The sequence below is a fragment of the Xenopus laevis genome, chromosome 3L (assembly GCF_017654675.1).
Source record: "Xenopus laevis strain J_2021 chromosome 3L, Xenopus_laevis_v10.1, whole genome shotgun sequence".
In the NCBI taxonomy this organism is placed as follows: Eukaryota; Metazoa; Chordata; class Amphibia; order Anura; family Pipidae; genus Xenopus; species Xenopus laevis.
This window is the reverse complement of record NC_054375.1, coordinates 113,823,278-113,837,295: the sequence shown is the minus strand read 5'-3', so window position 1 is coordinate 113,837,295 and position 14,018 is coordinate 113,823,278. Positions and strand designations below refer to the sequence as shown.

Sequence of the window (14,018 nt, the reverse complement as noted above, 5' to 3'; positions counted from 1 at the left end):
AACTGGCAAAGCAGGTTAGAAGCACAGATATACTGTAGATGGGTCCTGCACATTTCTATGTTAGTGTACACATACTGCAGTTGGGCTGCACAGATAAATTAACCCTGTTATAGGGCTGCTGAATCTCTTGGCTAGTATAGTAAGGGCAGTATATATAAAAAAAATAACATTTCTATCCATATTCTTTCTAAGGCTTTACTTCCCCTTAAGGAAGAACTAAACAGCCCCAATAAGAAAAGCCCCTACCTACTACCCTAGATGTCACCATCCCTGCTTCCCTCCCCCACCTGCATAGTTCATAACCCCTGAAAGTGTCCCGAATACATTGCTCATGTATCGGTGCTGAGTAAGCGCAGTGGAGCTCATGGGTGCCATCTTCCAGATCTTCAGTCTTCTTCATGTCCTCTTTGTTCCCTTCGGCAATTCATGGCACTTTTGGCACATACGCAGTGCTACAAACTGGAAGACAACTGTGCATGCGCCAATACATCACTCCCTTACAGGAGACACCCATGAGCTCCGACGTGCTTACTCTGCACCGATACATAAGCAATGTATTCAGGACACATCCAGGAATAATAAACTATGCGGGGGGGGGGGGGGGGACGACAGGGGCTTATATTATTGGAAAGTTTAGTTCTCCTTTAAAAATACTCTTCCCAAAATTGTTAACTGGATGCATCTCATCTAGAGAGCTTCAATTTGATTCTTCATTGTGTATGCTATGTAGAAGGGACACCATCCTTTAGCGACGCAACTGGCCTGAAACTGGCACTCACCTTATTCACCGGTGACCTTTTCTCCATCAGGATACGGAACCTGCTACACAAACGCTTGTTGTCCTTCAGCCCCTGGCCCAGACCTCTGTTATCATCTTGCATTAAGCGACGGTCAAGAATGACTTCCAACTCCCCTATATACCAAGAAGGTGATAAGACATAATGTGAGTCCTCTGCTTTAATGGGTAGATCTTTTCAGGGTGTTGTATCTTGTAAATAAAGTTAAGACATTTAATGGATATACTCTGTATAATGTGAAAAAGGTTTTTTTTTTTTTTGTTTTTTTTACAGTGACAGCTAGGAATCCTCCCACTGAATCTGTTGTACTGGATACATGAGCTTAAATAAAGGGATGATGGCTTTTTTAGCAAGAGAAAATAAAGAATACATGGTTACTGAAATTAGCTCTTGTTCACTTGCTTTCATGGACAGTTCTTTCCTCGAAGGCAAATTGAAGAGGTTTCAGATTTGTCTTAGTTTTTTTTAAACTTAGAATTTTATTCTGTAGGTTGACAGACAGGAAGATTGAGCTTGATAACACCTATCTTTAACCTAAATTACTGTTACTATTATAAGTAGACGTTTCTGCACCGCAAAGAACGTTAGGACTCAACTGCACTCTCTACACTGCTGGCTCCAGGAGCAACTGCTTTTAATCTCTTTATGCCTAGATTTATTAATGGGTAACAAACTGATCACCTTTTTTTCCAGTGATTATTTACAATTCATTTCATCCAGGTTCGTAATGTTTGCAGCAGGATCTTGACAAACTGGCAGCTAAGTGGCAGATGAGATTCAATGTTGCTAAATGTCTGGTTATACACCTGGGATGAAAATATAAAAGCCATCCAATTAGGGTTGCCACCTGGCTGGTATTTTACCGCCTGGCCGGTAAAAATGATGCTTATTAATAGTAATAAACAGCAAGAATACAGGAAGGCCGGTATTTTTTTCCAGAAAAGGTGGCAACCCTACATCCAATCCATAATGGAGGACCTTGGGAAATTTGTAGTTAATAAACTTGGATGTAGCAAGCAATGCCTGTCAGCGGCTTTAAAGGAGAACGAAACCCTAAAAATGAATGTGGCTAAAAATGCCATATTTTATATAATGAACTTATTGCACCAGCCTAAAGTTTCAGCTTTTCAATAGAAGCAATGATCCTGGACTTTAAAATGGTCAGGGGGTCACCATCTTGGAAAGAGTCTGTGTCATGCTCAGTGGGCTCTGAGCAGCTGTTGAGAAGCTTTTAGGGCCAGCGCAAATTATCAAGCAGAAAATGAGGTTTGTCTGTAATATAAGCTGATGCTACAGGGCTGATTATTAAATTCTGATGATAGTTGCACTGGTTTCTGTGCTGACGTAGTAATTGTATTAATTACTAATCTTACATTTTTTGTGAATATATATATATATATATATATATATATATATATATATATATATATATATATATATATATATATATATATATATATATATATATATATATATATATATATATATAATAAAAATAAGTCACATTCACCATTTTTCAAGCTGGAAACCCCCAGGGCTTGGGCTGTGTGCAGTGTTAATCGGTTCTGTTCATCCTGAATATAAGCCATTGTCGGCATTGGGTAAAAATTTGCTTGGAGCGGTAGCTTCTTAAAGAACTTTCTTGGTTGAATCTGCATAAAACATGATTGAATAGTAATTATATGCAGGAATTTTATACAGTCATTGCATGCAAAGATCATTGTTTCATTGGGGATAAATTACTTGGAGACAATTAAGGATTGCTACATTAATATGAATAATTTATAGGAATAATTGTTAATAAACTGTATGTGTGTCATATGGCAATACTGAGCAGAGAGAAATCAGTACGGTAATATCATTACAATAAAAAATGAATAAAATAAAGCAACATTATCCCTAAAAAGTCCGGAGCATGTTCCATATAACACAAGACCATGGGGTACAGGGCTGCCATCAGAGGGGCCATCGTCCCAGGCCCAGTTGATTATGAGTTTAAAGGGGGCCCCACTTGAGCAGGCAATGAAGCGGCTGAATCCGAAGAAGGGAGCCAAAGTTCCTGGAGGGAGTTGAAAAAGCTGCCATCGCAACAAAGAAGACCGGCTGCTGAGAAGGGAGAATACAGCCTGACACACTTTAAAGGTAAGTTCCACTGAGTGTGGAAGCTTTGGGAAGAGTGCTGGGACTGGTGAGCCCTTAAGAGGACAGGTTGAAACTCTGGACAGTATAGACCCAGAGATTGCTGCGTGTGTAAGGGAAGTGGCAGAGAGTTTGAATATACTAAACAGCAGCTATGACAGGAGGTGGTGGAAGGGAGATGGGTTAGTTTAAAAACCAAGTATAAGGGCTGGTGCAGGCAGGCCAGAGGGAGGTGATCCATTTACTCTCTGGGGGAACCTGAAGGTGCAGGGTAGTAGACAGTTTTAGGAATATGCTTTTGACCCCAGTAGCTTGGTCCCACAGTACACAGAAAAAAATCATACAGCGGAGACCTCTGAGTCACTCTGGTACTGGTATAAGAATGGTTTGTAATATTAAATTCCTTGTGTGGGAATCCAGTGAAATTTTCAATCTCCTGAAGACACTAGAAAAAAACAGAGTTCCTATAGTGGGAGGAGTCCTCTTTCTTCTTCTAGTGCCCTGCCTCCTAGTGGTGAATGCTATAGCCCATGGTTCCACAAGGAGACATTATCACTTTCTACTGTAAACTGCCCTAACTTCTAGTGGCCTGAACTTATTCCATATTTATAAAAAAAAGTCTAGCATTTAGCGATACTATGTAGAGGACATTCTCCATCCTGATCCATGCTCTGTATAAGTGGGATCTCAGTATATTATATGGGTGAAATGTATAATGTTTGATACACAGTCATTACTACATGTACTTCTGCCTACTGGCCTTGTTTGACAAAATCAAATTTAGACATCAACCTGAAAGCCATTTAAGTCTGTGAAGAAGGTGTCTCCACTCTGTATATCAGTGCTGAGCCGCATTGCTATCTCCTTGTTGACATGGTCACGGATATCAATCAATAAACTGATGTCTAAAGACAGGCCCTCTGTACCTACCAAAGAAAAGAAAAGAAAGAGTAAAAAACACTGATAATAAAGTTCGAAAGAGTAGTCATGGGTTTTAATTTCTAGTTAATATTCTGCAATGCTGCTGGTTAATGAATCCTTATGGATAATGGTTAGTGTTTTGCAAGTGACCTGACGCATTGCCTTCCCAAAGGTTGATGTGCCCTGTTTCCAGCCAGTACTAGGGCTACAGAAAACGTATCCAATAGGATGACAGCAGTCATTATAGCAGCTCCTTGCCTACATAGTAAAGACTGCAGTATAAAAAGTACTGGCAAAGTACAAATTGGATGCTTACTGTGCACAAATGGAATGCATACAAAAACATTTAAGTATTAAAAAAGTCACATTCTACTTTCTGTTTGTATAAGCATAATAGGGATGCACCAAATCCACTATTTTGGATTCGGCTGAACCCCCTGAATCCTTTGCGATTCAGCCGAACACCGAACTGAATCCGAATCCTAATTTCCATATTCAAATTAGGGGTGGGAAGGGGAAACATTTTTTACTTCTTTGTTTTTTGACAAAAACTCATGCAATTTCCCTTCCCACCCCTAGTTTGCATATGCAAATTAGGATTCAGATTCGGTTCGGTCGGGCAGAAGTATTTGGCCGAATCTGAATCCTGCTGAAAAAGGCAGAATCCTGGCCGAATCCCGAACCAAATCCTGGATTCAGTGCATCCCTAGGGCATAATTATAACAAATCATAAGTCCACTGAGAAGCCACTGTATCAACAAGCCCCCCTTACCAAAGTTGAAGCCTTTGTTAGGCTTTCCGATAAGGAGCAACACAATATACAGCCTATCTAGTGTCAGAAATAACAAAATCATTAATATTTCCTAGTTAAAGATAGGCAAATAGTATGTTCAGCACAAGCCCTATTCATTGGATGTTAAAAAAAAAAAAAAAAAAAAAAAAAAGAAAAAAAAAAAAGCTGTATATTGTCCTTTAAGTTTTCCAGTTTTGGTAAATATGTTTAGTAAGTCCTATTGATTTTCTTTGGAAGTGACTTTAAGGAACACTTCATGGTTGCTTTGATTGTGAAATGGTTCGAACTTTGCCTTAAAGGGCATGTAAAGTCTAAAATAGAATAAGGCTAGAAATGCTGTATTTTGTATACTAAATATAAACATGAACTTACTGCACCACAAGCCTAATCAAACAAATAATTTATGCTTTCAAATTTGGCTACAGGGGGTCACCATCTTGTAACTTTGTTAAACATCTTTGCAAGACTAAGACTGTGCACATGCTCAGTGTGGTCTGGGCTGCTTAGGGATCGTCATAAACAAAGCTGCTTGAGTTCTGCATGGCTGGGAAGTAAGGCGGGGGCTCCCCCTGCTGTTCATAAGTATGATTGTTTCACTGCTCAGCAGTTAGGGACCATCTGACAATTTCTATCCACAGCAGTAAATGAAGGGAGAATTTCACTGCATACAGTCAGGTTTCTTATAACCACGGTACACATTTTTTAATTACAGTATATTGGAGATAGGTTTCTTTTTCATTAAAGAAAGTAAAAATGGGATTTTATTTTTTTGCCTTTACATGCCCTTTAACAGGGCTGTTAAACTTACTTTTTCTGTGCATAGTCATATGTTATGATTGAAAACTTCAAGGTTCTAAACTGTACAAAAGTACAGAATTTAGTAAGAAAGCAATTTTCCCAGTCTGGTGTAACTCTGTAAACTATAGCTAACAAATAGTGATGCTTTAAACAGGACATAAGTGTTACAACCATGGCTACTTGCATTTCCTATATGGCAGGCAAAGTAAATCTTATGCAATGCACTAATCCAGCAGCAGTGCCAGTGCCTATAAATATTAAATGTTCTCCGCTACGAAGGTCCTTGCATGGAGTGTTGAAGGGCGTAATGATCCCAATTAAGATTGTGCAGAGGCGTTTTGTGAGAGTACATTAGAGTGCAGTTATAGCAGCCAGCTTTTGGGCAAGACACAATTCTCCTGAATGATTCCCGTTCATGTATAAATATTTAATCCTCTTTATTGATACTCTCAGAAACACCACAGGTTTTACAAGTCTCCCAATAAACATTATTTGGTATAATCATCATCTGGCACCCAACTGTTTTATTAGCCTGCACACAGAAATATCAATCACATGATCACGGCTTTCATTGTGAGTAGAGTCCTGGATAGAGGAAATCTACTGTATGTAGCTTTTATTTTGCTATGGGAGTGACAGGAGTGTGTGAGTGTGTTACATGTGCATGTATCAGTAATATTCCACAGAATACCATATAACCCAACATTATATCAGCTTCTACTATGTGGACTGATTCTGTAAGATCTACTCCAATCTTTTGGCATTAAAGGTGAACTATCGCGAAAATGAAACTTCAGCATACTGAAATAAGTTTTCTAAACATAATCAATTATGTACTGTTAATGAAATCAAGTTTACTTTCCCTTTCTCAGAATCTATTTCTCTTCATTCTGTCTTCAGTCAGGAGTTGGGTGTCATTAGAACAAATTAATCTTATAGGGGGGCTCTTTTTGCCTAGAAGATGTATTAGAACTCACGCTATTAAAATAATCAGAAATCCGGTCTCTCTACATGCAGAATTTATGCAAAAGGCAGTTATTTTGTTAGATTTTGTTTGTACTGGAATCAGTTATTTGAGTGAGCTCCAATTCATCTGCTAGTAAAGGAACTATCAGGAAAATGACAAAAAGGGTAAGCAGATTACCTGGTAAATTGTAGAGTCTCATAACTTGCTGCACATGCTGATATTGGCAAGTCACTTCAGAGAAGAATGGGCCTTCTGTCACTCTCACCACAGGAGGGTCTTTAGGAGTATAGGGCTGAAATTAGAAACAAAGAGTATATGCAATGTCCTTATACTGTATCTAGGACTGCCATGTATTCACTAAAATAGTTTTGACCCCCACTTGGCCCTCTACACTCGAGCTTTTATCAGCTTTTGCAAAATATACTCAAAACTCCACAGGACACAAATTGTCACAACCAAAGTGCCAGAAATCAGAAAAGACAGGAAACAGCGAGCCATATTAACACATTATTTCTATTCCTTTAAACAGCTGGATTTCAGCATAGAAAATGGCATTTATTCATGTTTTTTTAAAGAAACCGGTAACTGTGATGGTTATATAAGGGGTTTCTGGGTTATGTGGGCCCCTTTATCAAATTTTGGTTTGGAAGCCAGAGTTCCCGTTTAATGTACCAGTCTCTGGTGTTCTGTTCTGGCAGCTCAGTGATCCAGGAGCAGATTCTGAACTGCTACAATTTGCTACATTAGTTGGTAAGTTGCTCAGCAGCATCTGTGGAATATTAACAACTCTTGTTTAAATTCCAACAGTTGCCTATAATTAAACTTAGGGATTCCGCTCAGCAGGGCCAAAGATAAGAAATGTGCCAATTTAGAACAGTTTACAGAGCTGCTGACCCCACTCCCAAAGACACAAGAAGGTGAAAAATTATAAATTTTAACCTTCGATATTAGAAAAACAGTCATAAATAAAAAATGGTTTAAAAAAAAAAAAAAAAAAAAGCGCCTTTATTTCTGAAACCAACTGAACTGAAAAATAGTGTGGGAAGATGAACAATCCCTTTAAATAAAGGGCTTGTTTACAAAAGGGTATAGAACTTTGAAAACAAAACTGGATACAGAACTTTGAAAAAATAACTTACAGAGTTTAATGCCAGTGTTTGTCTGCAATGTGCAACATTGATTTTCAGCCTCAGTAACGGACACCCCAGCGAGACATATACCAAAGGCACTGCATTCTGTGATACTCACTACTATTAGTAAGCCATTAGCCAATATATTTACTCATTTGTACCTTTCCTTCACCATCAGGTAGGAAAAGATAGGCCCCACTTTTATCCTTTGATGTTCGAGTTCCATAGATGAGGAATTGCGTGTTGATTTTCTGTTCCTGCTCTTCTCCAGCCCTTTTAATGCTCTGTATATTAAATAAGCAAAATGTTTTATAGTATGGCCCAAGCACCATTACAGAGAAGCCTTAAAACAAATAATCTCCATCATATGTTTAAAAAGATTATGTTTCTTTTGAGTCCAAAACAAAGGTAAAGGAGGACAGAATGGGAAGCGGAGTTCATATTCCTGCCACAACTTGGTCAACACACTGCAGTGACACTTATGGGAATTGGTTTTTCTTGTAATGATTACTTTTTTAATGCTTCTAAATAAATTTTAATATGTAGTACATATATCAAATAGGAAGCAAAGTTAGAAGTAGAATCTACTTGTCGGTCCACAGTATAGCTTGCTCCTGGGACAACTGTTTCTAACTTACCTTTAACAAACCTGTAGTGCCAGAGAACCAGACCTGCATGTACTGATTCTCAATATAAAAATCATCCGTGTTGGACTCCAACACCTTCACTGGGAAAGCATCCTGTTTCTTTATTGTAAGTTCTCGCCCATGCAGATACACACGAACATTTGACTTGAGTGTAGTGTGGGTATCAATGGAAGCATAAAGCTGGAAGATACTGAGTCCAAGTGATGGTAACCGGACAGTGAAGGATACCTGGAATAAAACCAGCATTTGAGAATCATTAGTTGCCAAATGTTCTAGCAACAAGCCAGTCATGTAAAAATGTTCAATAAAGTGGGTGTATCAATGGTATTTCATATTCAGATGTTTGTCAGTGAGCAGAAAAATGGTAAAATACTCTGCTGGGACTGGACACTGGAAGAGGAACTGCAGAGACTCACTTTTGTCCAAAAATTAATGGCATCCTAACAGGCTTCTCAAGTAGGGAAACCCAGCAATAATCCAACAAGTTGTTACACCAGGAAGTCAAACTTGGTTAGGGTGAGAAGGGCTGAAAGGAGCCAAAAAGCCCTTTGTAAGCAATTACATGCAAGCCTTCTGAAAGGTATTTACTTGTCTCATGACATACACACAGCACTGCCCAGATACCAAAAATTAGAGATTTAATTCTCCCATAAGGCATCATGGGCAGAGAAAGAAGCCCTTTCTGCACTCACGCCACAAACAGAGTCGCTTGTTTTATGCAAAAGCTCATTTAGACAAGCCACAGTCATTTTGGAACAAAGTGCTTTGGACTGATGAGACGAAAATTTAGTTATTTGGTCATAACAAAAAGCGCTTTGCATGATGGAAGAAGAACACTGCATTCCAAGAAAAACACCTGCTACCTACAGTCAAATTTGGTGGAGGTTCCATCATGCTGTGGGGCAGTGTGGCTAGTTCAGGGACTGGGGCCCTTGTTAAAGTCGAGGGTCGGATGAATTCAACCCAATATCAACAAATTCCTCAGGATAATGTTTAAGCATCAATCACAAAGTTGAAATGACGCAGGGGTTGGATATTCCAACAAGACAAAACACACTTCGAAATCTACAAATGCATTTCTGCAGAGGGAGAAGTACAATATTCTGGAATGGCCGTCACAGTCCCCCGACTTGAATATCATGGAAAATCTATGGGATGATTTGAAGCAGACTGTCCATGCTCGGCAGGCATCAAATTTTGTATGGACGAATGGTCAAAAATACTGCCATCCAGAATCAGACATTAAAGGCTATAGGAGGTGTCTAGAGGCTGTTAATTTGCAAAAGGAGGCTCAACTAAGTATTGATGTAATATCTCTGTTGGGCTGCCCACATTTATGCACCGGTCTAATTTTGTTATGATGCATATTGCATATTTTCTGTTAATCCAATAAACTTTGTCACTGCTGAATTACTACTGTTTACATAAGGCATGTTGTATATTAAAAGGAAGTTGCTACTTTGAAAGCTCAGCTAATGATAAACAAAACTCCAAAGAATTAAGAGGGGTTCCCAAACTTTTTCATATGATTGTACATGTACACACATTTATGAAGATTGAAAAGCAATTATACTGCAGTTATTATTTATGGTCCTGTTTATTTGTGAAAATAAAAAGTCTTCTCACATGTGTCACACATACAGGCATTATAATTGTATTGCCCCAGTCCATTGCTAGGAAAGTCAGCAGCATAAACATTATTTCTAGTATGATTTTTCCACTTCCAGACAACCACACCACTACTAGAAATGGGCTGCAGAAACTTTGTTGATATTCTCCGAATATTCCTTGTTTTATTGCAGGGTGTCTGTTACTACACTTTGGACCATGCTTAACTGCACTAATGGTCCCGAAAATGCGCATATAAAATTATTGTCTATTAAAGAGTATTTGTCAATACTTGGCTGCCACTCGCAAGCTAGAATTCGTGAGGGTGCCAAAATGCTCGGTGTGCCACTGCCCTTAAAATTCTTGAGCTGTTTAATGTATTTTTTTCAAAATTAGTGAAGGAAACTAATTAGTACCATTAAGAAGTGCAAATACATAATTTAAAGAATAAAAAGAAACAATTTAAACGGCTAAAAAGAAATAATTTAAAAGGCCAAGTTTGCTGAAACATTCCTTCTTCTTTAAGCACATCTCTCTAAATTTTCCCACCCCATCTCCTCTAAAATGTACTTCTATTCACTGCTCTCCTCTGATTGTATTTCTTCCCACATCTCTTCCGCCAATAATTAGCTCTGTCTCGAGCTCCACAGCTCACCTTTATTAACTCTTATTTTGTATAATGAATAGAGTAGGATATTACGTGTCACCTTGGAGTTATGCATTACTATAAAGGTTCTTGGCTGATCTCTAACCACAGAACTGCTCAGCGACTTTTAAAATCCTTTCTGCAACACTGCAGAAAGAGGACCCTTTATTCATTAAATCATTATTATAATTCAGGATTCCCCTTTCTAAAATACAGGGTGTGTGTGTGTGTCAGTACTGCAGTTTGCAGGTGTAAGAAACTTGTTATTAAGTGAGAAATAAATCGCCTTGTAAAATGATAGGTTAATTAAGGGTTTCGGTTTTATCAGCGTGCCAAGCGAGTGCTGGAGCAGTTCCTATTGCTTTAGTAAAGTAAAGGAATGATTTAGCTTCTTTCATTACAAGTCTTTTTACAAATCAGAAGATTGTATATCAGAAGGAACGATGCCAGGAGAGACCTGGTGTGATTTAAATAGTTTTATTAAGCCTATTTATAAATGGAAAATAGACCCCAGTTATTTCCCTATTGATGTATAGTACAATATAGGGCTGATATTCTGCACAGAAGCTATAGTACATATTTAATCACTGCTTTTCCTTTGCCTCCAATGAAACCATGACATTTGTCACAAAAATTAATTTAAAAAAAATGTATAGCCTAAACCTTTGGAAAAAAAAATATTGCTTGCCTGCTTGCCTTTACGAAGCATTCAGTTTGAGAAGAGAAAAGCTATGCACTACATTCGCTTATCAAAAAGATTACTGACCTGGTAGACATCGGGGTTCATGTCTGTAACAGACTGCCAAACAGGACTGAGTTGGGCTGCCACAGGCTGGCCATCTTCTGTAAGCACTCTCACATTATAAGTGTTCACAAGCAGAGAGACCACACACAGGCGATTCTGTTCCACTGGGTTAAAAACCAACACGTACCTGTAACAAAGCAAAAAGACCAGAGCAGTCTTTAGGAAGGGTGCAAACAAGGGAATCAGATAAAGACTATGACTTATGTTCATCTACACGCTTTATGGCCGGATGAAATACTTGCTAATGGAAAAAGGCCTCCATCTAATTTTACACCATAGATAGTCAATTGGTTTACGCTCCATTTGGGGTTATATTGGAATTCCCAGATTTCTCCTGCAGCCATCCTCACTGTTGAATTATTGTTTAGTTGGAGATCCTTGGCTGAGCTACTCTGGCTTCACATTATAGAATATCATCATGAGATGTCAAATGAAATCTTACCTTGGAGATGTACTCAGCTTGATAACGGTTTTCTCTGGCAGACTTTCCTGGGTTAAACGGCTCTCGTCCTGTGAGTGCAATGGGATGTGTCAGTGAGCAAGCCAACATGTGCATATTATTCTGGCTTAATACAGTGTCCTCTCTAGGGGAACATCTTGTCTTACGCTTCTCCTAAACATCACTAATATGTGTAAAATTGACAAACGTTATAAGTCTATTCTGTGCTGGGCTAAAGAGAAAATTATCCTGGATATACAGGAAAACTGGATCCCAAGTGTGGTAAGGGCAAATATGACAAGACTTGGGTGACCAAAATGCCATTCCCAGTATTCCTGGCAGTCAAAGCCATAGTTTTGAAATTCCACTATCATTAATATTAAAATTATGATTTATTCATACAGCACCAAGTAGTTATGCAGCAATTTACATTATTCTTAAGTAATTACATAAAATAATACTATTTATTACATAATTGTACCATTTTCTGGCTTTGGGGATTTGGAGGGGGTCTCGACAGATTAGGGTAGGGCAGAGAGACATACAAGGGCTCGTTTATCATGCTGGGCAAAATGCAAAAAAATTGGTGCAAGTTAAACATGATTTTTGCATACCAAGAACTATGAATCCTGTGTGATTGTTTCCCATAATCAAATGCAAATCTTAGTACCCAACGTTGGAGGTGCCAAATTGTGTTCCAGGATTGGGAATAACTAATTTTTGGGCACAATATGCTGTTGTGTAAGGGGCAGCATTGGGAGAACATGGGTGTCCATATGCACATCCTTTAAATGCATCATTGTATTCAACTCATCCCCATCAAGCACTTTCTCCATAAGAGGATGCTGGTAGTTACAGTTTGACAACAGCAAGGGGTCTGCAGGCTGCATATCCCCTTGATTTACAAATTAAATAATAAAAATATTCTTAATACTTTTTTTCCCACAAGGAACCCCACTGGTGCCTGAATTCCTGGGCAACTTGTTACTCTGACCTAACCTAATACTGGCCCTGCTAATGCACACTGAACTGAACTCACTTCTTAAGCAACTGGGATCTTGCTGGCACACAGAGTTACATGTACATAACAGTGGCATCGCTGCATGGCTATAGGAAATTACCGTGCTGAAGAATGGCACAGAATGATCATAGTGATACTTCTCCTTGTCTGCCACAACGAGGTAGTGTGCTGCATTAATTATTATGCGTTTCAAGTTCATCAACGAATGGAGTAACCTGAGTAGGATAGAGAGAGAAAGGAACATGCCCAGATTTGCACATGCACAGAGGGAAAAAGAGGCTAAGGTTAGCACAAGTTGTAGAAGCCGATTAATTACTAGTCAGAAAAGACAAAAGAAAACCGATGGCATGATATGCAGATTGTGTGTTCCCAGTCCTACTGGTATGTGTTTGGTAGTATAATTGTGTGTGTGTCAGGGCAGCTATGTGGTATGGTGCTTACCGTACACCGTAGTCAATGACAACAGCTTCCTTTGCTGTGCCCGTGATGGCATCATGATGCTGAAACAACCCAAGGTTGCGCCTGGCATCAGTTAGCAAAGCATAATCAGAGAGTGGGTATTTGCTTTCCATTCCGGCTTTTCTGGCATGATTAATGGCCAAGCTGTACAAAATCTCTGCTCCTCTGAAGGGAGAACAACAGAACATGAAATAAATCACTGTTGCTCTTTACTTACAACTGACACGTACAAATGACAAATCATCACCTGGAGCTAAGCAAGTCAGATACAAACATAAAAGACTGGAATAAAGGCTGCCTGGGATTGGCAGGGAGAGGCATCCAGACTAGCACTCCTAAAACAAACAGGCAAATGGGCACATGGTTACACTGGGTTCTTGAATACTGCCTGGCTAAAGACTCCCAATATCCTTACACCTTAATAATATGTTGGTGGATTATGGGAGTTATTGTAAAGCCTCTGGGACCCAAGCAGAGGAATATGGGTCTAGCAAGGGCCTAGTCCTAGTGTCCAGTGGGGCTTAAATGCAAAATATAATATCCGTTTTGGAATGAGGTCATTCAAGTGGGCTCATGTAGAAAGGGTGCATAAACACTATGTGAATGTTTTTTAACACATACATACCAGATTCTACAGGAAAACCCTGATACAAACTATTACCCAACCTGTCTTAATGTAGCCATACATGGGCAGAAAAAAGCTTCTGACAGACCGATATCTGGCTGAAAATCGGCAAGATGTTGATCGGACAGGTTTAAGTTTCTCATTCGATCGAGGACCACATCAACGCTCAGATCTGCACAACTGCTGCATTGTGCCAATTGTGGTCGTCAGACCAATGATCGGA

General features: G+C 39.0%; 1 protein-coding gene across 3 annotated transcripts in view; it reads right to left on the bottom strand.

The window, feature by feature from the left end:
- Positions 1-14,018, bottom strand: part of man2a2.L (mannosidase, alpha, class 2A, member 2 L homeolog) — a 51,301-nt gene that overhangs the window by 4,523 nt on the left and 32,760 nt on the right. For all 3 annotated transcript variants that reach the window (XM_018250924.2, XM_041585064.1, NM_001092096.1), the window contains 10 exon segments: positions 13,153-13,335; positions 12,812-12,926; positions 11,694-11,761; positions 11,213-11,378; positions 8,184-8,420; positions 7,707-7,829; positions 6,593-6,707; positions 3,729-3,862; positions 2,308-2,449; positions 780-913 (listed from right to left, as the gene is read on the bottom strand). In XM_018250924.2, coding sequence (XP_018106413.1) covers positions 780-913; positions 2,308-2,449; positions 3,729-3,862; positions 6,593-6,707; positions 7,707-7,829; positions 8,184-8,420; positions 11,213-11,378; positions 11,694-11,761; positions 12,812-12,926; positions 13,153-13,335 — 1,417 coding nt within the window.